The sequence below is a fragment of the Vanacampus margaritifer genome, chromosome 4 (assembly GCF_051991255.1).
Source record: "Vanacampus margaritifer isolate UIUO_Vmar chromosome 4, RoL_Vmar_1.0, whole genome shotgun sequence".
Classification (NCBI taxonomy): domain Eukaryota; kingdom Metazoa; phylum Chordata; class Actinopteri; order Syngnathiformes; family Syngnathidae; genus Vanacampus; species Vanacampus margaritifer.
In genome coordinates, this window is record NC_135435.1 from 20,435,938 (window position 1) to 20,462,310 (window position 26,373).

Genomic DNA, 26,373 nt, shown 5'->3' on the forward strand with positions numbered 1-26,373 from the left:
AGCAAATGGAAAAGCATGCAAATGAAAGTGTAATAAATTGGCCGCAAAACGTCTTTGTCATCACACGGAGGTTGCCAGGCGACCTGCCAGAATGAAACTTGGCATACACCTCCCACATAAAACCAAAAACTTGCTGTTTATGCGCTTTGATTTTTGTGCTAATCAAACAAATGAGATGAAATACAGCTAATTAGTTAGATTTATTGCTGTGGTGCGAGGATGGCGTCCCATTTGGACCGGGCCGGGCTTGTTGGTTGTGGTCTGGCTAAGTGGTAGCTTGCATTGCCAAAGTGGGAGCCTGTTACGGCAGGAACATGCAAATTAGAATTAAACAAACGGTTAAGGTGCACACTGTACTGTCAAATAAAGAAGGCATTGTGTATGTAATATAATAATAAAATTGGACGAAAATACATATTTTGTTATGAGATGCTGGTTGACTTTCACGTTTTTCTAATAACCAAATAATTTGTCTCATAAGAAATTATATAATGTAAAGTGAATTAATATGTTCCAGGCCTATATTGTTGCAATCATAAAACCATACAGGTAATGTAACATTTTAACATGCCTAATTGTCAAGTTAAAAAAAAAAAAAAGTTGAAGTGTAAAAATATAAATAAATAAAACTGAAATAAAAGTAATACTATGTAAAAATGAGACAACATGTATATAATGTATATTTAATTAATTATATCACATCATATTGAGCATCCAGACTTAAAACAATAAATTACATTTCCTGTTCCAGATAAGAGACACAAAATTGTCTGATGATGGTTGAAACTCAAAAGTTAAGACTTCAGGGGCGTATTTTTTCCATTCATTTGGATGAACTCAAAATGTACAGTAGCCTACAACTCGTTCTGGAACTTTGACAGTACTTCATTAGCCAATGCTTCAAACACTTATTTTTAAGGGCAAGCTCCAATGGTGCATATTGGAAGGATGGAAACTAACATCTGCATCCTCGCTGATGAGCTGCTGATTTTTAACAGGAGGAAGCTCAGTGTGAAGGATCATTAGAATGGTGAGAAGAGAAACTACAACTACAAACTGCAACTGAGATCAGCACGACCACTGTGTGGGAGGGCAATTCATTGAATAAAACAAGAAACACACACACCACTTTTTCATTACAGGGATGGGGTAATACAATTAGTGTATGGATTCAGTTTTGAAAGAAACTCATAACAATTAAAATAAAACAGTGTCCCCGAATGGAGTGTGTATTAATTTTTTCGCTGCGGTTGTGCAAGAAAAGAGAGAGATGAGAGACAGATGAGAGGCAAGCAAACCCTGAGGAATCTCATGTATATGTCGGATGGAAATAAAAGCAACGACAATATAAGTGTTCTTTGTTTGGATACTTTCCAGGCTTTAGAAGTCTTAGATTTGGCAGCAGTCAGTCTAATGACCAGCAGTGATGTTTGAGAGGTCAGGGGGCAGACATGAGTGGGTGAACGGGTGAACACCTTTAGAATAACAAGTGAGTCCAACAGCAAAAAGATCACCTCAAACTTGCATCCATCCATTTTCGATACGGTTCATCTTTATTAGGGTACTTTTCAAAGCTAAACCGTGTTCTTACTTCTTACTGTTTATATTCTGCTGGTTTACTTGCCTTAAAGAGTCAACGGATGTGCTGCATGAAATGGTTAATAGTAAAAAAAGATCACTTATATCAGCTTTTATGGGTAGGTTTCCATCCATCCAAACAAGTGCTAAACAGCGATTAAGACACTATTATACTTAAATCGTCATTGGCAATAATGCCATGGACATGATAGTGCTTATAAGAGGTTAATTGTTTAATACCGAGGGCTAAGAAAAGTAACATTCCACGATAATGTTTACATGGAAAGTGTTAAAAGGATGCGTCGTTGCTTGGCAACCCCAGCGATGAGCAACTCGGGTCAAAGACCCTGCTGTGAAAAACCTACAATCGCGCTGCATTGAGTAGAGACCTCAATCAAGGCCAAGGATTAAATTCCATTTTTTGAGTTTAGTGAAGTATGCCGCTAAGGGTTCACTATTCAACACTACCAGTGAACCGCAACAAAGCAAAAGTAGAAGTGCAGCTTTGAATAAGACATTGCCATCTGTGTTTAATGCTAACTTGGAAACTTGAAGAAAAAAAAAAGACTAGCAATTTGCCTTCAATAGAAAAAAAACTATTAACCCCAAGACAGCAGATATTGAATGTTTTTGTTTTCAGTTCAAAAGCAGCGCTAACAATCCTAAAACTGTTTTGGATCCTTGATAAGAAGTTTTGCTACAGTTTCCCTAGAATAGCAGTGAAGGGAAAATAACCATGGTCTGATATGTCCTCATGTAACCTCTTATATAAGGATATGTTGTTGTCCTGAACGGTTGTACGAATCCAGGTGCCCAACAATTTGTGAATAAAGGGCGGAATCAACCTGGGAACTCTTCCTTGTTTATACTACAGTCTTCCCTGCTTCGGAAACATATTTTTGAGGGTGCCTGGGAGAGGGCTTGGCCAGCTCGGTTTCTCACGCTCACAACTTTTTGTTAACGAATAAAAGACGGAGCGGCACACGGTGTGGGTAGAGTCAGCTGTAGGATACGTATGATCGCCCAGCCGTTTTGCAGCTCGTTCTACCCGGACCGTCGGCTCTCCGGTCTAGTGTCAAGGTAAGCGCTGATGATGATTATATTATGCTGCTTAGCGTTGAAGTGCGTTGATTGCGGGGAAAAAAGGGCACATTTGTTCTAGCACAGTATATCAGTCTCTGTGTATTCATTGTTACCGCCGATCACTCACGATTCTGTATAAAAATATAAAAGTTAAGTATTTTTTTCCATAAAACAAGCAGTTGTGGGTTTCTTTCCTTGAATTGTATGAGTAATACACTGAAAATAGAATAGATTAGGAAAAACACAATGTATCTTAGAAATCTATTTCTGGCACAACCCTCTGGACAATCGGGAAACTAGACATGACAAATACGCAAACATCGGTATTATATCAGCCTCTATTCCCGTTTCCATCCAGCCAAACAAGCGCAAAACGATAATCACTGTAAATGCTGCAAATGCAGAAGAGCATGCAGACAAAGTCTGTGGGAGGACAAAACAGACGACAGAAAGTGGATGTCCATTAATACTCTGCCCCCAAACACAACAATTATAATCAAAACCCAACACATCACTGACAAAAATGACTTGGCCTAATAAAAAATGGCATCCAGATTAGCTTCCCACTTCTACATTTTTTTTATTTATCTGAAACACTTCTCACCTTCACTCCCTCCACGTAAGCCCACACACAGCCAATCCAAATCAATTAAACATGATTTTTATTCTCCTTTCTAATTACAGTCCGACTTCATTCATGCTGGACTTGCACTAAACTGTGCGTGTGGCTGCGGGCGTGCGCGATTACGCAAAGCCTAAGCTAATTAGGGTGCGAGCCACAATGGCAAAGCAGAGGAAATGTTAGCGAGATAACGAGCATGCTAACAAATTCACACCAGGATTATTGTAATGACTTCGCACACTGACATAACGAGTATAGACACTAGGACCAAACTGTTTGGTTCGATATGGGTTTTAAAATTTAAGTTGTGAAGGGTAACCAAAAAAAAACTGTTTTTGTACAATTTTGGTTCTGGTGATATGAACCTCACATTTGTCCAATTAGCATTTAAGGTTTTTATTTGGCTACCATTTACCGAACAGTTTTTATGGACTCTTTAACCACGTAGCTGTCATGCAAAAAAGTAATTGAGCCGAAATTCAGATGCACTTCAGCATGCGATTTCTTTTGTGTAACATGTTGGGAGAGTGATGATAACTTTCCCATTTGCGAAGGCAGTCGACTTTGAGTGTCTGGATTCTATTTAACGGCTCAACAGCTAGCAAATAATTACAAAGAGAATAAATTACTCCTACACCCGAACATTAAGTCGCACTTGCAGATCTACTCCACATCTGTCCGCAGTGAATCACGCCTACACAAAGATGTGCACAAGCTATATGACTATAACAACGCCAACACACCGAGAATTACTGCAGCCGGGAAAATGCTGCTTACCCGAGAGAATGAGCGTGTGAATGTGAACCATGACCTACCTGTGCTGTGTGCGCAGTTTTGCAATCTTTGCTTACAGTGGGGAAAACAGGGATTGGATGTTGTTGTTGTTTTTGTCATATTAGAATGCCCTAAACTAAATATCTCGATTATAAGAAGGAACAAAAGTTCACGTCTGACATTTTTTTTAGTTCATTTGATATCTACTACTCTTAATTTCCGGTCGACTCGGCACAGGAAGTCTATTTTGGAAAAAAAAAATGCAAGTGGCCCTTCAGCAGAAATGACGAAGGTGCTTTTAAAGGATTTTGTTAAACCATTTTGAGCATATCCAAATGTTAATAGATTGATAATGAGTCAGCAGCATGTCCTCTGGAAGGCATTAAAAAAAAAAATCTGTTTACATTGGGGACGATTTATTGGTGCTTGGTTTTATCATTAAATAAACACATTTTATTTTTAATGACCCCTATTCATTTCTGGCTTTTCAAAATATCCTTCCATCATGTAAATGTAATTATCTGCAAATTCAATCATCTCTCTGCGCAGCAAAAAAAGAAGAAGAAGAAGTGGTTTATGGTCATTGTGAACTTCTAGAGGGTTATGGGAAAATATCCAACCCCAACTATTATTTGGACTTGAAAGCAAACGTCTTTTTTCCCAATTCTTGTTTACTCCCTAAAAAATAAAAATCCATCCATCCATTTTTATAGAGCTCGTCTTTACTGGCATTGCAGGTAAGCTAGAGCGTACACTTTCAACCTCGAGCACTATTAAAAGGTTCAACAAAATATAAGAAGTCAATACTACTTTCAGCACAGCTACAGATTTTAACCCTCAAAACTAAACGTCAACTGCACAACCATAAGAGGTCTTTTAATAATGGCTTTATCTCATTCTTCCATCAGCCTTTGTCAAAGATGTGAGCGCAGTTTAAGATGCTCGGACCCACAAGGAGAGGGGAAATGATGGCATGTCAGTGACGTGGATAAATGATGGTAAGGCGGAAAGGAGCCAAGCGGACAAAGAGAAGGCGACGCAGAGGAGCTGCTTGGGAGCACATGGACTCGTTTATATGTGTGCTGATTTTATGCGGCGACATGTCGGCCCTGCGAGCTGCATGAGCAATGCCTCGCAGTGCGGCGGGGGCTGATGCGGCATAACAATAAGTTTGCACACACTCGCTGAGACTGCGCCACAAACATGAACCTGTACCAACATAGTGGTGTAAATAAACATGAGGTGTGTCAGAAAGGTTGTCACAAAACATATTTCAAATTTAAACTATACGTTTTCCACTTCGAAATACACTTTCTTAGCCTTCTCTGTAGTGTTCATTTTATCGGGGATTTTATCATAGTTACTCAATCTCATCCCGTTTTTATTTAGTCAACATAATTTTATTTGTCTAGTTTTAGTCAACAAAAACTGTTAGTTTTAGTCAGGACAATCATTTTACCCCTGTATGTTTTTTTGTCAAAATTTCATGTAAAATTTTCTCTCATCTTTTTATGAAAAACAACGTCACACACATTACATTAACAAGTGGCTACTTATGGCTCCATGCTATGAGCTAGTAAATTAGCCAGCATTAGTTAGCGGTCGGATTAACATTATTGTTGGAACGTTATTGCCGTTGTATTAATGTTACGTTATAACTATATTTTACAGTTTTTTTTTTTTAACCTTTCACTGTGAATCCATCTCTTGTCTGTCCCATGTGTTTGTGGATGTTGCACTCGTTGCCTGCAGATTTGAAAGGGTGTCGCTGTGTCACATGACAATATCACAGTGACAGATTAGTAGAGACAAGATTTTACAAAATCATATCATTTTCATTCTCGTCTTTGTTCACAAACTAAAATGTCCATAGCTTTTAGTCCAGTTTATCTTACTCTCGTTGTCATTAGTCGACGAAAATGCATATTGATTTAGTCTCAGCTGTTGTTTATTAATGAGGGTTTTAGTCTAGTCCAGTTTTCGTCCGGTGAAAAATGTTGTGCTGACGAAAATATTTATGTTTGGTTTTCGTTGAGGACACAAAACATTACTTCTCAGTCACACCTTCATGAAAAATTCATCTGGGAGCCATCATAGCCATCTTGATGCCATCCATGTCTTCGAAAAAGGTCACACTGATGACTTACTTATGTTTAGGAAAAAGACAAAGTGACACCAATCCTGGCACCTTTCGGACCTCATACATACACAAACACTTTCAACTGAAACATAAACATAGTAACTTATATCCTTAGCTTCACACACCAAGGGAAGTTGCTTCAGGGAAGCAATAAAAGATTCTTCAGCCAGATCTCATCTGTCACTGCTTACTGCCCATTGTACTTTGCCCAACAAACAAACACACACACAACCCTGAAGCCACACACACACTCAGCCCAACTGCGCTGAACCTGGTGCACACACACTAGAAAACATAAACTGCAGTCTGCAGCACATAGCAACAAAGCATCAACACACGTGCGCACACACTGTGCCACACATGGAGCTGCACGCTGCCAACATCAACACACAAAAGAGAATCACTCTCTCCCTCATTACTCCCGTGGGATTACAAAGAGCAGTAATGATGCAGTTGCATTACTCCATTCCACGTGTCAAGAGTGTGTTTGCCGCGCACTGTAAGGCCATTGTTGAGGCGGCTACCATTAGCATAAAGAATGATGTTAGGGCACAAAACGCTGCCAGTCGAACATTACTCACAGTAACGGCCTGCATGGTTAAGCACAGTCAACAGTTCAAGTATACAATATTAAACTCCTCATTTGTTACCAGAGAGGCAAAAAGGTGAGCGTGCTGGAGAAGGGAATGGAAATGGATATTGTTGGGATGCGCTGAAAAGCAATAATCAGCAGAGACTGACACGCTTCTTTTCACTAGCAGAACAGATCGATGCATGTAATCACAGTGCCCCCTAATGGTGGGTGGCCAAACAACATTTACAACTCCCTCCTAGCACATTATGTTCACAACAAGACTATAAACACGGCATTTCAAATAGCTCATGTAAATGTACCTGAGGTAATTGTTTTTTTGACAGTTACTACGGAAACAGGAAGTCAATTCATCCCATCGTTGGCACCCACGGCCTCATCAGCAAACCACCTGCGCAGATGCATGCCACTGTCGGCAAGTGGCGGTTAATGACTTAATTGTACTGCGGTGAGTTGCGCTGCATGCCAGCCATTACAGTCAACTGTTTGGAAAGCATGACACGTGGATTTCATCGGGGGGCTCCGCAATCTGCGCTGCTGAAAAATACAGGCTCCATCAATATTTGATGGGAGACACACGTACTGATGGTGCACAGAGCAGAAAGTCAGACACGGAAATAAATTCAGGCCAGTTGCTTTTCAAATCCTGGATATGCTGATTAGCAATCGTAAAGCATGATCGCTGCGCTAACCTGTCAAAGGGCAACAGGGAAGTAACGAGTCGTGTCGGAGAGAGAAAACAAACAGCGTAGGGAAACCTATTATGCAAGGGCACTTTGACCTCAGCAAAGATTTAAACGAGAAATCAAGAAAAAATATTCTTTACAGTAATGTGTTCTATGCATCCACTCTAGCCTAAACACGACTTTTTGATTATTAATCCCCACGTTTTTATCCATCTCATTGGGTAGTAATTTTGCCACTTGATGTCGACTGAAAAATGACATCACAGTGGCTTAAGGCTCGGGTAACGACGACTAGGGCTGGGAATCTTTGACTGTCTCACGATTAGATTCTGATTTTTGGGTCTGCGATTCGATTCGGAACGATTTCAGATTCAAAATGACTTGATTGACAATGATTTCTGCTTCAATTTATAGATATGCAAAGAATTGTCATGATGTACTCCAGTCTGACTCGCTAATGCTAATTAGCGCGTTACTCGTGGCACTTATATCACTCAAAAGAACGACTATTCATACAAAACACTTCAGGAATGTATACAGAGAAGCATCTTAACATTTGTGATTGACATATGCTCTTCCTACACTGCAAAAAAAAAAAAAACTTTTATTGGAATAACTTTATCATTACTTTTTTGCTTCTATGTGGCTACAATTTAACAGTGTATCAGAACACGTGAAACCACACTGCCCCTAAGTGGCCAAATAATGTACAACATGAACAGTGCTCCCAATAAAGGCACACACAAACAAGGGCAAGACTGTATAAAAATAATTGAAATAAAAATCGATTTTGGGACATTTAAAATCGATTCTGAATCATACTAAATGAGAATCGCGATTCTTATGAGAATAGATTTTTTGGCACACCCCTTCTAACGACCATCACGGTTCACCACTTATTCACCCTTAGGCACTATGATGTCATTTTCAGTCGACAGCAAGTGACAAAATGGCCGCCGCCAGATGGATGAAAACAGGTGGATTTTACTGCTTAATTCATATTCCACAAATTCAATATTAACTCATTCACTGCCATTGACGGCTATAGACGTCAAAAATTCATTTGAACTACTTCTATTAGTGTGTGACTTCACCAGTTAACTCAAGATTAATCATGAATTTTATATCTGTTCTAAATGTACAATAATTTTTTTCTAGGTTTTCATACTCTTGTTCCCAAAAGTGGAAAAAAATGTGAAACTAATAGGAATAGTTCAAATGCATTTTTGACGTCTATAGCCGTCAATGGCAGTGAATGAGTTAATCAGAAATGCCCTGTTTAGACTAGCGAGGGTGCATAGAACATACTGTAAAGAAATTTTTTTTTTGTCACCTCTACAATCAATGTTTGTAACTACAAGTAAATTGTATTTCATCATAAAATTTAAATACAAGTGAAGAAAATAACGAGTAAATAAGACATCGCCTGATGCGATTCGCCAGATACAGTGGAATTCCAACACAAGCCGTGAAGCCAAACTCCGGCAGTGTTGTGATGCAAGTTGGTTTCCATGTAGTTGTCATTTCAAAACTTTGCAGCATAGGCGGCTTCTCAAGGCCAATTATTGACGAGCTGCAGTTTTTCAATTTTTTAATCAAAAAATCTTTACAAACATAAAATGTTCACCTTGGTAGATTTCAAGAAGCCTCCATACATTCTCACCTCTTATTGTCAAAGAAACTAGTTTGCAAGAAATATCCTGTAACCAAAATGATTGGACTGGGGGAGTTGTGTTTAAATCTGTTATGATCTATTGGCTGATCAGAATGTGCTATCCTTCATTTGCCATCAAGAACTTTTAGCATGTACAGTATTTTTTTTTTTACAAATAACAATCTGTATAAAAAAAAAAAAAAAAAAACTTGACATTATTTGTGTGGTGCAATAAAAACAGTAGCATTTAGACATGCTGTTCTCTCCATATCGAGAAACAAGAGGCAGGGTGACATATTAATAGACTTAAATGGCCTATTAATAGCCCTAAACACTCAAATGCCTATGACTGCACATACACACTTTACACACTGTGGGTGTACACGAGTGCTTTCCTGAACTTAACAGCACCAGCAGAAACTCCACAGCTTCAGTAATAGGATTATATGGTGTGGAGGCTCTTAGAGATAAACGCATGAATGGGGCTAAGTGAGCTGGTGGGATTTGTACGACTGACCAGCAAACGTCAGCGATGCTTGTGTTTAAGGCTACACGTGGTGGAAGCATGCAAACAGAACCAAAAATAAATTCGATTTTTAAGCTTGGATTGTCCTTTGTGAGATTTAACTATGCCTTACAATTGTCTTTTGTGGCTGCCATTTTTGGGATATTCAGTCTTCAGTTTGATCCCGAGTAGTTAAAAAGCTAGCTTTACTCGGCCAATTAGACCGATTGAGAGCGATTCATTTTGCACTTGCGTTTGCTCTGCCAAATGTTCCACGGTGATCAAAACCCTCTTTTAACATTGGGGTACAAGCAGCCTGGATGTTTCGTGCGCAAAAAAACATCAACACGGAGACAACAAACTGGGCTGCGGTCAGCTTCGCTCGCCTACAATTCCCTAATAAAGTGGCCGTATGGATTACGAGAGGGGTGAGTGGGGTCATTTGGCAAGTTCCGCCCCTGTTATTTAGAAAACCATAGAAGAAGTTGGTCATGTGACCGAGAGACACGTGGCTTGAGCACATACAGTAAAAGTAAAAAAAAAATGTTTTGTAAAATTTCTATGATTAAGGTTTTTTGAAGGCTGTGTTTGAACATTTATAGACAACTTTGAAAACAGTTCACACGTGTTTTAGTGCTTTAGTAAGCTACATCATGAGTCTATATGGTTAGCATGATGCTGGCTCTAAACAGGTGGGGGATGCCCCACCCACCCCCCAAAAAATGGTGGGCTTGGGGTCATTTGTGCCAAAGGACCTGGGTTAAATTGTACCAATGGCAAAACCTCCCCTAAATTATGATTATTTATTTACTTTATATTATATTAATGTATTTTATTGTTGTAATCTGTATTCTTACATTTGATCACTAAAGGTACGTGCCATTTTTCATTTTCTGACCAAAATTCATCATGCCACCAGATACAAAAAGGAAGGTTTCAACCCCTCTTGAAGAGTTGGAAAAAGCAGCGAAAAGAGGTGAAGACCACACGTTAGGTTGGAAAGCAGATGAAAATTTGCAGGATGTTCATAAAAATAATATAGGGTTAAGAGAAAAAAAAAATTGTCTCAGGCTTACCCTCTCGAGCACTCACCAAGTGACATATCTGGTTGTTCTGCTCACGTGGGATTATGTGGCGTCAAAAGGTTGAAAACAAGAATTGTGACTGACACACCTGAGAAGATGGAGTTGGAGAAGGCTCACAAAGAAAGAGAAGATAAAAAAGGCTGAACAGGAAAAGGAAAAGAATGAAAGAAGAAAGGGCCTCTGATAGTGATTGCTCTCAGGGAGGCATTCCTGTAATCACCTTGCGTAAAAGACACTTTAAGTAAAAATTGTCACTACTTACCCCACTCTCTCTATATACACTGGAGTAGGAAGAAAGGAGGAAAAAAACAATGTTGTGTGTCTCTGGTTCAATCATTTAGACTTGTAGCACTTTTTTTTTTTAACATTTTGTCAAAAGCCCACATTAGACTGAGTGAACACGCAAGTTCTTGCATGTTATTTGGGATCTTCTGTGAGAAACCTTAAAAATTGCCACCCTCAGCAGGATATTACTCGCCCCAACCCTCCCCCCTTTTCACTTGTGACACATGATTTCCTGCTTTTTACACTCTCCAACTTCTTGTGATCTCCTCGCACGTTCTTCATCCTCTCTCTCTTTAATCCAAACAGCGTTGTTCACTCCTCACCTCCCTTTCCGCCAAACCCGGCGCAGTTCCCATCGGAATCTTGAAACGCATTTAATCAGCAGCTTTTCCTGCCGTCAGAATCCACCATCAAGCCCGCCTCCCCGAAACACACGCACACACGCACACCGACACAACAACTCCATATCTCACCCAATATATTATGCAAACGCGCATGTTCACCATCAAGCTCCATGGCATTCAATCAATTATGGAAGGCCATGGAAACAAATCTGCGCAGAGCTGCGCGTGGTTGAGAATATGCTGTCGCCAAAATCTTTCATTTCACACATCAACTCATTTGCTCCCAAAAACGTATAAATACGTTCTATTTTAAATATTTTTAAGTGCCCCAAAGACGTATTTATACTTTTTTCTTTTTTTTTTATGTAAGAGCATACATAAGGCTTTGATGCAGCCTCTCAACTGCAGAGAACGCTTGAAGAAATTGTAGTACAGACGCTCCCCACCTTACGAACGAGTTACGTTCCGGACGATCGTTCGTAAGGTGAATTTGTTCGTAAGTTGCTTCAGTGCTATATTTTGTATTATAATTTATGTTTAAAGCCTATATAAGTATATTGCAGGTTTATATAAGTATGTTTAAGGCTTGTACAAGTAACCTGCATTGGTTTGTACTGAAAAAAACTTAATAAAATGGAGAGAATATGTACAGTACTGTACTGTACTACGTATGTTAGAGAGAGAGAGCGAGACACACACACACAGTATGTACATGTACGTAATAAGATAAATAAAATGAAGTTTAACTTACTTTTGGAAGATGTACTCGATGCTTAAGGAGATGATGGAGGAGGAGGAAGAGGAGGATTTTATATCATGAGAGATTCTTCGTCGTCGCTGGAATCGGCTTCAAAAGTTATTTCCTGCTTCATGGGGACCGGCATTTCTTCCTCCTCCTCCTCGCCACGTTGCTCAGCCTCCAATGAGCTCTCACAGCGCCAATCGTCGGTATTAGCGGAGGAAAGAAGCACTACGCGCAATACAAAATCTAACTTACAGCATTTCTTTCCGAACATTTTTCGACATACTGTACGCGCAGAAATGTTCGTATGTACCGTTGTTCGCAACTCGAATGTTCGTAAGTAGGGGAGCGTCTGTAATTACAAAAAAAAAAGAGATCAACCAGGGCCATGTTGAAAAAAAGCTAATTTACCCACAGTTCTATACAGATTTGTGAATAATGATGGAACTTAGCTATATTCTAATGCTAATTGCTGCAAAATGGAAACATGATAGAAATGTACTTTTTTCCTGATGAAAGAAGAGACTCTAATCTTTCTTTAGGTAGGTTCCACGTTTTTATAGCAATAGATCACAATATTCTGTGGGCCTTGCAATACCAGTCAAAATCCAGTAAAACAGCTGGGAGCGAGCAGGATTGCTTCAGTGAAAATGGCTGGGAGCGAATGAGTTAAAGTTCTGTTAATGGCTTATATTTGAACATGTGGCGGTATAAAAACTTAAAACGATATTATATATGGTTGCAGGTGTTGAACGGCCACATTGTGTAGCTTGTGACAGCCTGTTGCCTGCTTTCAATTATTATGCATGCATACAACAGTTGTGTTGGGACAAGCAAAACGCCGCCATGTGTTTATCGCAATGGCCTGCGGTCGTAAAATCTAGAGATGCGAGCCAGAAAAACACGTCCTTGTAGACGTAATGAAATGTGGTTTAAATACGAGAATTCAGGTTGCGCTGGGAATACGCACGCACACACACACACACACGCGCGCGCACACGCAGAGGGATCCGATCACAGGTGCGAGGATGATCTTGGACATATGTTGGGAGTGCAAGCCGAGCACAACAGGGGACACTAAACACAAACAGCTCCTCGTTGTGATTCTACGTGTGCCGAGGCGTATCACTTTGGGCTTGTTTAGCGCGTTTTTTAAGGGAGTTGCTTTGTTTGCGAGCTGCAACAGAAGCAAACAATCCAACAGTTCCGCCCACCTTTGCAATCAGTTCCAGGGGCTGCCTGCAGGACCGCGGCAGGGTCGATGTCATTCCTAGAGCCAGTTCCGGCACTTCCAGTTGTAGGTAGATCTCCAGCATGGACGCCAGCTGAGAGAGACCTTGTGTATTCTGCTCAGACATGGAGGTCAGGTCTGTGTACACACACACACACACACACATACACACACACACACAAACACACACAACATGGCTGTTTTGTGGCGTATCCAACAGAGACATATGCACAAAATGTACGTCCTACATACGTGATTCATGTTCATTAAAAGAGTAGAGCTCCTCACTCCTGGTCTTGGCTGGATTTATCTAAAAGATACAAGTTAGATAGAAAAACAGCATCAACCAAATTCCCATCTGCATTTTACCTTAGAGGATTTTGTTGCTATATAAACAGATGGGCCGTTTTCTGTTGAAGTGCAAACGTGACAGCAATAAAGCATCCAGCGCATGAGAAATGAACAGCCAACTAAATGAAATTATTTACCCCTTGACGGAGTTGTCCATCTGGTAGGTGAGGGAAGTCCATTAAAACAAAATATGGCCAGGATCCAGAGCATTCAGAAAATAAACAGCAATAGTCAGATGGGGGCTTTTCGAGGATCATTTGCCTCAATCTGCTGTAACTGGTCATCAATAAATGTAACTAATTTTTTTTTTCTGTCTGGATGAAACTGGACTGGGTTGTTTCTTGATGTTCATTATAAACTGTTGAACTAGAAACCTTCAGAAAACCTTGGTGTGTTTCCATTTGTTTACATTTTGTTACTGGCTTTCGTATCTACTCCGCAAAATTTGGTGACAAACTGTCATACGGTAATTCAAAAGACCAATCGTGATAGCAAAATAAAAGGAAGCGTACCAAGGCAAACATGAGTCTTGCAGCCAGTCGGACGGAGTCTGTGGGAATTCTGGGAAGGATGCTCTGGAGACATTTGCACTCCTTCTTATGGTCAACCCAGGCTTGTTTCTGCTTAGTAGAACAATTTCAATCAATAAAAAATAACATTCAAAAGAGAACATGCTCATGCACGCGTCAGTGTTATACCTGGCAGGTGATGTTGCAGTAGCGGGCCATCTTGCATTGGGAGCACCGCAACAAGGTCTCATGCCTTGGCACAAGAAACAGACAGAATACAGTAATTATCGTCAACTGGGATTAAATTAACTCATTCGCTGCCATTGACGGCTATAAACGTCAAAAATTCATTGGAACTATTTCTATTAATTTAACATTTTTTTTCACTTTTGTTAACAAGAGTATGAAAACCTAGACATTTTTTTTAATAATCTTTTTTTATAGAAAGATTAATTATATTATTAAAAATTAGGGGCGTCAGGGGATTAAAATTTGTAATTGTAATTAATCGCATGACTTCAATAGTTAACTCACGATTAATCACAAATGTTATCTGTTCTAAATGTACAATCATTTTCTTCTAGGTTTTCATACTCTTGTTAACCCAAAGTGAAGAAAAAAAAGTTAAACTAATAGAAATAGTTCAAATGAATTTTTGACGTCTATAGCCGTCAATGGCAGTGAATGAGTTAAGAAGAGCACACCTCGGTGGTTAGAAAAAAAAATATCACCAGTTATGTTGTCAGTCTAAAATCTGTGATTTTGTCTTCTGGTTGGTTGTACAAACATAATGTCATTCAAAACAGGGATGTCAAACTCGTTTTCATCACAGGCTGCATCACATTTATGGTTTTCCTCAGAGGGTTGTTAAGACTGAGAAAATCATAAATGTATAATCAACCATCATATCATTACATATAGATAATTGCAACAGCATTTCAGTGCTGATGTAAATATTTTAAAAACAAATGGGGTTTGAAATTAGAAGTTGTGGAATATAGTAAGACCCGAGTAAAAACACTCATGGCAAAATGGCCGTCCCCTGAGATGGAAATTGGTGGATTTTGCTGCTTCATTCATATTCCACAAACATAATATTAATCACAATACCGTGTTTAGATGAGTGGGGCAGCAGTGAACATATTACTTTAACTCATTCACTGCCATTGACAGTTATAGACGTCAAAATTCATTTGAACTATTTTGATTAGTTTAACATTTTTTTCCAACTTTTGTTAACAAAAGTATGAAAACCTAGATTTTTTTACTGTACATTTAGAACAGATATAACATTTTTGATTAATCGTGCTTTAACTAGTGAAATCATGCAATTATTTATGATTACAAATTTTAATTTGCTTGACGCCCCTAATTTTTAATAATCTTTTCCATTTAAATTTTTTTTAAATATTTTTCAAAAAATTAATATTTTCTATTTAACGAAATATTTTAATTATTTTTTCAAATTTTTAATCTTTTCTTAAAAAAATAATATATTTTTTATCTTTTTCTTTAAAAAAAATAATTGTAATTTTTTTTTATCTTTGTTTAATTATTTGATTTATTTTTATTTTTAATCTTTTCTTTAAAATATAATTTGTATTTATGTTTTTATTTTTTTATCTTTTCTATTTAAAAAAATGAATACATTTTTTTTATTTTTAATCTTTTCTTTAAAAACATTTTTTATTCTAATTAATTTTTTAAAATAATCTTTTCTTAAAAAAAAACATTATTAAAAATTAGTGGCGTCCGGCGATTAAAATTTTTAATCATAATTAATCAAATGACTTCTCTAGTTAACTTTATATCTGTTCTAAATGTACAATACATATTTTTTTTCTAGGTTTTCATACTTTTGTTAACAAAAGTGGGGGGAAAAAATGTTAAACTTTTAGAAATAAAGTGAATTTTTGACATCTATAGCCGTCAATGGCAGTGAATGAGTTAAAAGAACATTTTTTGGGGTTCACTTCCCCTTTAACGTATGTTTTGACAAAGGCTGTTATTTTGTACAAAAAGGAAACTAAAAAGAGAGTTTTAAAGCAGAAGTCGTTATCTATGCTGACATTTGACCATTTCCACCAAAATCTCCATGACATCACCCTGTTCTAACCATCTCCCAGATTTGAATCTTAAAAACAACCAATGAGATAAGTGCCCCTCCATCACTGCAATTGTTAAGCGAATGCTTATTTTGATGTGCGCTGCCTGCCTCCACGGCGTGTTACCAGCCTTTCCGGGATGCTTGTTAGTCTGATAACAATCCAGAGCACCGCAGCATTTGTCCACTCCCTCGGGCCAAGTACAGGCACTGGGGGAGAGCAGCGTTCGAAAACACACACACAGTCTCAGGAATAGTATTGACTTGTAAAGGTGTGTGAAGACTGCAGTAAGCTGTAGCTACAGGACAAACAGTGGAACAGTACCTCTTACTCAAATGTCCCCGGAGTCTGAAAATATTCAGTAAAAAAAAAAGAAAAAAAATGCTTTCAAAGTGGCACACAAAGCCACAGTTCCGACCTCTGCTGTGCATAACGGTATTTGCTTGTTTGAGTCTTTTGTTGTTGTTGGTTTTGTGATAGCGCTAGTAAAGAAAGGCATTGGTTTGTCCTTGCTGCTTAGTTCCAATATGGCCACATCACCATTAAGCCAAAAATAAATAAATAACAAAAGAAGAGACGAAATACTGATGAGCTACTAGGACTGGTGAGGGTGATTTAATGAATGAATGAATTAATTAAGTGGCTTATGGCTACAGCTAACATTTCCTGTGCTGTCAAGATTCTAAATTTTGTCATGGCATCATATCGTTTTGACTTGGGAGCTTGCAATTTTTTACTTTACAATAGTGCTGTCACTAATGAATATTTTTTAGAATTGATTCATCTATCGATTATTCAATTAATTAATCGACTAATCGGATTAATTCAAATTTTGTATTAAACTGTATTACAAAACCTTTTTTTTTTTTATTGGTGTTTATTTCATACTTTGTATTTGTATAGTGATTAAACAAAAGAGGGGATGGATGTTATACTATGTTACAGGTCATTGTCTCCCAAAGTAAAAAGGTGTTTGCAAATGATTAAATGCAGAAGAGAATCAGTCTTCTTTTTATGAAGGACTACAGAAATCTGTGAAAAAATCTGTTGATATGCTGAAATCAGAGGATTTGGACAATCTTGAATAAAAAAATTTTTTTTTAAAAAAAAAGGCTCCAAACGATGACTCGATTATTAAAATAGTTGTCGATTAATTTTGACAGCTCTACTTTACAACGGAATATAAAGAGTAGGAAGGCTACATTTGGGGCTATATTCAAATCTTGCTAGTAAACTGTAAACTCCCCTTTTAAATGACAATTATTTCCACCCCAAAAAAATGGAAAAAAAAAATTGGAGCACCAGTTTTAACAGTGGTTAGCCGTTATAATACCACTGTATAAATGTGTAGTCTTTTGCTTTTATAGGATTCGGGAGTTTACCTTTTTTTTTTTTTTTTTTACTTAGATAGCTTGCGGCTACAATACGTTAGCATATCTATCTAAATAGCTAAACAACAATATAATATGAAAACATTCTTCATTCTTGTACGCCAGTATTAGCCACATGACTTTAGCATTTCCTATGTGGACCTATCAGCGTGGGACTCGACTCGAGTGCTGTAGTCGCCCCCCAAGAGTCTCCGAAAAGGAACCAAAAACAGTACCATTTTCTGCCCCCTCGCAATGCCATTTATCACCACCCTCCATCCATCTCCTCCTGTCCTCCCTTTCCAATCTGAAATTTATGAACACAGCTATTCTTGTCATGCTGAGACAGAGCAGAAACTCGAGAAGCCACCCACGGTTGAAGAAATCCACAGCGGCAGCGTGAGAGACGCCAGGCAACAATAACAACAGATAGAGCGGCCAGCCAGACGAAAACTCAACTCAAGTTGCGCACTTCGTGTCTGGTCACATCGCAAGCCGACGACGGCGGCGGCGGCGGCAGGAAGTCCCACCAATCAAATTCAGACAGGAAGACTGATGTTGACCAAAACCTTATTTGGGCAAACATTTCTACTAACCGCATATGGAATAATACATTGGCAAATATGTAACGCTAAATCCAGCCCCCCAACCCCCTCTCGGAGAATGGCGTGATCCCAATTGGTGGTCATGTTGCATTGAAGCAAATGTGCCGTCGCTGCTGCGTCAGCAGGAATCCACACCGCAGCGAGAACAAAAGCTTGAGGAGGTGTCACTCCAAAGACATTTAATGAGGAGGAAAATCAATTACTCTCCCGTTAAACATGATCAACAACAAAAGCCTGAATTGGCCTTTATAGTCATTCCGTAAATGAATGCTTGCAATTAGTCTGGAATTCTATTACCTCCACCAGCAGAGACAAGCAGTTTATAGAAATGTATTATTAAAATACATAAACACTAAAACATTAAGAGGAGAGCAAAATTTTAGCACATTTTATTAGGGGTGCACCGATTGATCGGCCTGCCGATTGATCGGCCTGCCGATATATCGGCCCCGATTTCCTTAATTTTGGAAGATCGGTGATCGGCCGATCTCTTAAAAATAAATGGAGCTTGTAATTAAAAAAAAAAAAACGGTATCGGTAAAAATCAGGATCGGCAGGTCAGACTTTTTAAAAGATCGGTGATCGGCCAGAAAATTGTGATTGGTGCACTCCTACATTTTATTGAACTGTATTTTTCATTCGACCTCCTTTAATGTCTATTGCAAAGCATATTTTTTAACTTTTTTTTAACCTTTTAACTATTTTGTGAAAGTTCAGTTATTTCCGTCTAATATACCCATTGGTCACATGTTACTTTAGTAGCATTTTAGTTTTTGAATGTCCTGTTACGTAATAATTAGGGGTGGTTGAAAATAATAGATTAGGTAACATCGCGATATTAAGAGCGCGCAATTCTCAAATCCGCCAAATCGATTTTTAAACATCAATTTCTTATGGGAATATTCAACAAAACGTCTTACTTAGGGTTAGGATTCACACATTAAGCGTGGAAGAATGTTATATTAATGGAACATTAAGCCTTAATATTTGATTTCAGTGCTGTTCAAACACGAAACAGACTGCAACCTGTTTGTTAAATGCAGTGGCTCAGTTATAAACCTGAATTTTCAGATAAATAAATACATTTTCATACAAATCTTACAGTGTACATGTACAAGTTTACTTAATGATTAGTATTTTCTAAATTTGAGTAAAAAAAAAACCATAATCGCAATAATCAATTTATAGATTCGTATCGGGATTAATCGGTATCGAATCGAATCGTGACCTATGAATTGTGATATGAATCGAATCTCCAGGTACTAAGCAATTCACACCCCTCGTAATAATATTAAAGATATAAGTATTATGCCTGTTGTAAGCATATGTGTTAAAATATTTGTGGCTTACAAGGCCGCAATATTGATGCTGGCTTTGTTAGCGCGTCAATGACATTTTGCTTTGCGCATTAGCATTAAGCTAGCGGACTGTCAGACAAAGTTGTATGCTCTGTTTAAATACATGTGTAATTCTATTTGTTTAGCTCAGAGTATACTTCAACATAGGAGTAACAATAAACTGACTTGAGCTTGTAAATCAAATTTTTGCTCACAATTCAAGGGGAATTAGAAAACAAAATTCGCCAATTAAGTGACAGGAAAATCTAAAGAAATGAGAGGAATTAGGTTATGGTTGCATGTATAAGGACAAGAGAAGGAAAAAAGCAACAACAACAAAAACTCCTAGACTTCTTCAATTGTCACTTCATATTTCCTTACAGAGCCCGTTATTTCAACGCCGTGCATCGCTTTCATCTTCAGCCATTTTCCTTCATTACACTCCCTCTCAACATTCTCTCTTTTTAATCTTATTTTTTTTTCTCTCCCTCACTTCAGCTCCCTCTTTCATCCCCCTCACGCTGTCCTCTTCGGATGCCTCGTGAAGTTTGACGCCTCGTGCATGGCAGGTCCGAGGTCGAAACGCTGGCGCGCTATAAAAACTCATGAATAACATTAGATGGCTTCCATTACCAACGCCGAATTATAAAAGGACAGCAATCACCCTGCCCTTCGTGGCCGTTCCGTCAATAGTTCAATCTGTGCGGCGGAGTAATTAGTAGCGTTGTGATTGCAAAACTTCATAGAAATTTAGAAGGGCTCGGAGAAAATTAAAAAGCTTGCTGAGGGGGCGGTGAAAGAAAGCGCAAGAATAACAAATGGGTTGGACGTTAGGTTTCGGCATTAATAAACAATTGCCTAAAAGTGTGCACTTAACAAGAGCATACAAGTTTTTTTTTTTTTTTTTAAGTTGATTCTATCAGATGCCCAATTAGGCCGACCTCAGCATGTCTCTCTGCGTGTGTGCGGCGGCATGGTAATTAATTTCCCGAGAGCACCGACCGCAGTGCTGTGAGACTTACTTCGAGATTATTCATTCGTGGGGTCTTCTTTTCTGAACTGTCCGGTTGAGTGGATTTTTTTTTTTCATTTGCAGGCTGAGTAACTCGTTGCGCCACGATACGACTTTCACCCGCACAACAGCCGTATAATACATGTTAATTAGAAACAAACAAAGTTAACAAATACATCTGAGTGCGGTGCTGTTATTTGCTTTTTAATTGTTTGAAAAATAAAAAAAAATCAACATTTTTAGTAGGGTAGTAGAGATCGATTTTAACCCTGGAAAACCCACGGGGTCAAATTTGGCCCCTATAAATTCTGCTACTCAAATAACAAAGACCTTTTTTTTTTTTTTTTTTTACAAATTTAACTTCAAAAGTCCAGAGTGCCACTTCTGACCCCTGCATGGGGCCATCTAGTGGATGAATATTGCACTTACATGAGCCAGAGTGGTGGTGACAAGATGGCTGGTAACATGCTGTTTTGTTGAGCTGGAAATCAATCCAAACAAAACCATCTTCTCAGCAAACCATCAGATGGTAAAATTGTGTTTTTTTATTAATCTATTTCATATCATGTTGCAGAATGCCTAGGAGTATGTTTTATATATATATTTTGATAAATTAGCAACTCTGAGCTAGTTAAAAAAAAAAGGGTTAAAATTGAAAAAACATGTATTTTGGTGTTCAGTGAACTTATAGCAGTCATTTAATGTATAATTCATAATTTTCCAAAGAAGAAAAGGGTTCTTGGGTTCTCCAGGGTTAAATGTCCCAAAATCCATTTTATTTAAATGATTTTATACTGTCTTCCCTTTGTTTGTGTGTGCCTTTTATTGGGAGCGCTATTCATGTTGTACCCGGTTTGGCCACTTAGGGGCAGTGTGGTTCCACGCGTTCTGATACACTGTTAAGTTGTAGCAACATTAGAGAGTAGAAGGAAAAAGTCACAATCAAGTTATTCCAATAAAAGTTGTTTTTTTTGCAGCGTGGAGACGTTCTTTTGAGTGATAAAAGTGCCACGGGTAGCGCGCTTATTAGCATTAGCGAGTCAGACTGAAGTAGATCATTACAATTCCTTGAAACATCGATAAATTGAAGCAAAAATCATTGTCAATCAAATCATTTTGAATCAAAAATCGTTCTCAATCGAAAATCGATTCTGAATCGAAGTGAAGTCAGTACAAAGCATTCAAATTTGGAGGCTTGGCTGTTCTGTGAATGGATTCAGGATGTGGTCTTCCGCTACCGGCAGAAAATAACCCGCCACCAGGGAACACAACCCAATTGGGTAGATGCCACGGACTTCCGGATTTCACACATCAGCGTCGTTTCCGGCTACTGATGGCCGCGTTCCAACACAACTGACAAATGACAAGTGAGACAGACACACTACACGCTCGCACCCGTTTGACGGGAACGCGCAAGCGAGGGCCACAAAGGCGGAAGCGCAAGAATTGGGACGCGGCCCACACGTCGCAAACAGGAAGCAAAGCTGATGTGTGAAAACCAGGAAGTGGTAAGTCCCGCCTCCTCCGTGGCATATAGCCCATAGACGGGTTGGCAGGATGGAGCTAATTTGTTTGAAAGCGCTTTACACAATAATAATTGAAATGTCATCGTACGTGCCCAATACAATTTGATGAGGGCTTTCTAGTCTCTACTTTTCTATAGCACACTGACGTAAAATGCCAAACAGCTCGACGAGAAAATTACCCAGCACAACTGCCACCTACTAGTGTGTGTGTGTGTGTGTGTGTGTGTGTGTGTGTGTGTGCGTGTGTGTGTGCGTGTGTGTGCGTGTGTGTGTGTGTGTGTGTTTTCAGTGAAAAAAAAAGACGCCAGCTGTGTGGCATTGAGAGCAATCTTGTGGAGTTCTTAATGGCTGTTAGGAAGATGATTCACCAACCCCTGAGGACTTTCATATGGAGTTGTGTTTTATCATAATAACGTGACGACAACCTAATGCAAACACACACGCACACGCACGGCTAACCTTGAGAAAATGTGTTGTTGTTTTCGATTCGGTATAAGGTACAATTTTGAAGCACGGCTGTCCTGATTACATCGGAAGGCATTTTGAGCATTGCATCCCGATCGGATATCTTGGCAATGTATTAAGAAGTGAAAAAAAAAGAAGAAAAAAAAGAGTATATCCAGATTATCTAATTAAAATATATTTAAATAAAGATATCTCAATAAGATAACTTATTATATGTTTTAAACGGTAGTGCAGCGTTAGTTCAAACCAAGTAAACAAATTTCACAAGAATTCATTTTCTTTCCTACTGCACTGGGATTTTAACCTTTGACCCTTTGGCGGACTTTGCTAGAGTAACTAACAAATCCTTGTGTGTTTTAATTATGGCCCGCCCGATGAATGAGCCCTAGCTTTAACGTTCTTGGCCAATAACGATGATTCTGATTCAGAGATTCTTTAGCCAGTCTCGGCAAAACATGTCAGAAGTCGGACTACAACCTTAACGGAGCGCCTTGGAGTGCTTTGGCCATCTACAGGCACTTTTTAGTCAGTTGCCATTACATTTCTTGTTACTACATCACACGATATTTCCTGTTCCGCTACGAGCTCTCAGGGGCAATTTATTGAATAAGCCTTTAATGAAAACAATACTGTATGTGCGTGTCTTTATCACAACTGACAAAACTGCAACTATGCCCTCTAGAATAACACACAACAACGTCGTCATTTGAAATTCAGCTAATTCCCTCCTCCCCCCCCCCCCATTGTGGGACCGATAAAGTTATAAAAGGCAGCGGACGAACAGTCTGCATGAAAAATAAGCATTTGTGTAAGTAAAGTAGAAAATGGAAGTCTACATGCGAATGACGGACAGATGAGTGGGAGGAATACGAGGAGGGAAGAAAAGCCGGATGAAGCAGATGGGAGAATAAATGGAGACGAGGGACGAGGGATGGGGGGGGGGGGCGGAGAAGGGGAATAGTGCTAACTTGCATGATTTCCCTCCTCTCATCTTTTCCCGTAAGCTAGCCGACAGTGAGCATCTAAAGCAGCAATCTGTATGCTTCATGTAGCACTGCATCCACACACTTATCAGAGGCGGTGTCGGCAGCAAGATAGTGCTGAGGAGGAGGGGATGCAAAGAACGTGCTTAAGAAAGTCAATTCAATGCAGTAAATTATACGCGCAAAAGGCGGCATTGTCGTTGCTCAAAAGATCTGGTTTTTTTTTTCCTGGAGAGCTCAGTATTTTCATTCGGGAATTTTACCGATTTGACATGTCATCATCATTGCTCTATTTTTTTAATTTTTAATTTTTATTTTGTATGTGGGTGAGTATGTGTATGTGCATGTGCATTCATTAGTTCACCTAAAACCTATTAAAAAATCCCATAGCGTTCACCTAAACCGAACACTTCCAGCCAGAGTCGTGAGGCCGTCAGGAGACCCGAGGAAGGACCAAAGAAAAGAAAACCACCATGGAACAAACCATTACGGACGAATATGTTCTCTCTGTCCTTTTCTTTTCTTTTCTTTTTTTTCTTCTTTTCTGGAGAGCTCAGTATTGTTCATTCGGTAATTTTACCGATTTGACATATCATCATTGCGCTCATTTTTTTTTTTTGAATGTGGGTGAGTAAGTGTATGTGCATGTGCGTGTGCGTATTCATTAGTTCACCTAAAACCTATTAAAAAATCCCATAGCGTTCACCTAAACCGAACACTTCCGAACCCAGGAAGGACCAAAGAAAGAAAGAAAGAAAAGAAAGGAAAGTGAAATGCTTCATGTAGCACTGCATCCACACACTTATCAGAGGCGGTGTCGGCAAGATGGTGGTGGGGTGTGTGTGTGGGGGGGGGGGGGGGGGGTTGGGTCAGATGGGATACAAAGAACGTGCTTAACTCTTTGACTGCCAGACGTTTTCAGAAACGGGATGTGTGCAACTGTGGTACTATTTACAATTATGTGGATGTTTCAAATACAGTTTTTCTTTTTGTAACGCTCTCCTGCGTGCAAGGAGACGGAGCAGGATTTGCACAACAGATACGTTTCACTTCGATTGTCCGTTTCGCGTGCAGACGTTACACTTTCTTGACGGACATTTTTTCCGGGGAATAGCAAGTAGCAGACTGTACCCACTCCTCCGATGAATAAGCATTGGACTCGGGGCACTCTTCGTCGTCCGATTGAACGTCCGCCTGAGCGTGCTCGGTTATGCTCCGCGTTTTTCGGTGTTAGCATCGCTAGCCCGTGAAACCTTTATGACGTCGTCATAGCCGCCGCGTCAGCGCTTCCAACTTCGGCGTCAACCTCGGAGTCACCATCATCATCATCGATGATGATCATCGTCGTCATCAATGTGTTCTTTAGCGTTGGTCGATGCCTTTCGTCTTTGAAAAAAATTCCCAGGTGTGAGCTGCTTGCAACCGCCATTGTTCGCTTTAGCTCCGCCTCACGTCTTCTACTGCCGCGTCAACGCTTCCAACCTCGGAGTCACCATCATCATCATCGGTGATGATCATCGTCGTCATCAATGTGCTCTTTAGCGTTGGTCGATGCTTTTCGTCTTTGAAAAAAACTGCTCGAGCGTGAGCTGCTTGCAACCGGTCGCCATGTTCTCTTCACTTCCCCAGCCATTGTCCCCTCTAGCCCCGCCTCACGTCTTCTACTGATGCCTACCCAATCTTGTCAAAAGAGAGTCATTGCTGCCATCTAGGGGCCAAAAATAGTCATTAGGCTAACTAGATCTGCTTGAAACTTTCACCACAAGGCTTTCCTCCACCTGTTTCCCAAAAAATAAAAAAAATAAATTGGAGAATGCCTTTTAACGTCCTTGGCGGCCCTCTGTAGGTTTTTACTAAACGTCATTTAACGTTTTTGGCAGTCAAAGAGTTAAGAAAATAAATTCTATGCAGTAAATTATACGCGCAAAATGCGGCATTATCGTCGCTCAAAAGATCTGCTTTAATTAAAAATCTTGAACATGGGCCAATCTCTGCGGACAAAGAAGAGGCGCTACGCTAGTGTCATTTCATCAAAGTATTTGAGGGTGCAACAAAGACAATAGCAGATAAAGGCTAGTAACATACAGTGTTATGCTAAGCGTAATGACACAGCATCGTATGTTGCGTATGTGCACAAAAAATAAATAAAAATAAAAATAAAAATAAAGAACACTAGTGACTTGGATCTCCTCGCAACAGGTCATGATGTGCTGCAACGCCTCCCAAAAATTATTATTATTTTTTTTAATTAAAAAAAAATAAAAGGTCAGAAATCAGTGCTCTATACTGTACTTTGTTTAGCTGAGCAAAGAAAAGTGTAGGGCTACCGGTTTCATACACATTTCTTATGTGGCAAATTTTCTCAAATGATTTTGGGGTCAATCATCCCCATCAGTTGTTTTTCCCGATAGCAATTTCTCCATAAAGGCTATGATTTAGTCCTTGGCTACAATGCTGACCTCTGACCTATACTCAAGGCTCGAAATAATTGCTTTTACTTAGCAGAGCCGTTTTGACTCCGAGAATCAAATCCATTTATGGAGCAACTTCCTAAAGTAATTTTGTAAAATGATAAGATCTACTGTATTGTCATTTTGAAAAGATTTCTTGAGCAGACTTCAAAAGCCAGTTCTGTTTTAGCGAGTATGATTTTCTCTCCAGAGTCCAGACACTTGTAAAGTTTCCTGCTATTTCGCTGTTTATAGTTGGTTGTTTTACACTTTAACGCGGTACTTTACAGTGACCTCTGGAAGTGAGAACCATTTTCTGTCTTTATTTCCGAGTTGATC

At 39.2% G+C, this 26,373-nt stretch overlaps 1 protein-coding gene across 3 annotated transcripts in view; it reads right to left on the reverse strand.

The window, feature by feature from the left end:
• The window catches only part of smyd3 (SET and MYND domain containing 3), a 66,812-nt gene that overhangs the window by 38,830 nt on the left and 1,609 nt on the right, over window positions 1-26,373 (reverse strand). For 2 of the 3 annotated variants that reach the window (XR_013293760.1, XM_077562860.1), the window contains exons 2-5: window positions 14,371-14,434; window positions 14,185-14,295; window positions 13,574-13,631; window positions 13,305-13,459 (exon numbers count right to left, since the gene is read on the reverse strand). Coding sequence is in view for 2 of the 3 variants with exons in the window: in XM_077562860.1 (XP_077418986.1) it covers window positions 13,305-13,459; window positions 13,574-13,631; window positions 14,185-14,295; window positions 14,371-14,434 (388 nt within the window). In the remaining variant the exon portion in view is untranslated. The remainder of the gene's footprint in view (window positions 1-13,304; window positions 13,460-13,573; window positions 13,632-14,184; window positions 14,296-14,370; window positions 14,435-26,373) is intronic. The other variant, XM_077562861.1, reaches the window with a different exon arrangement.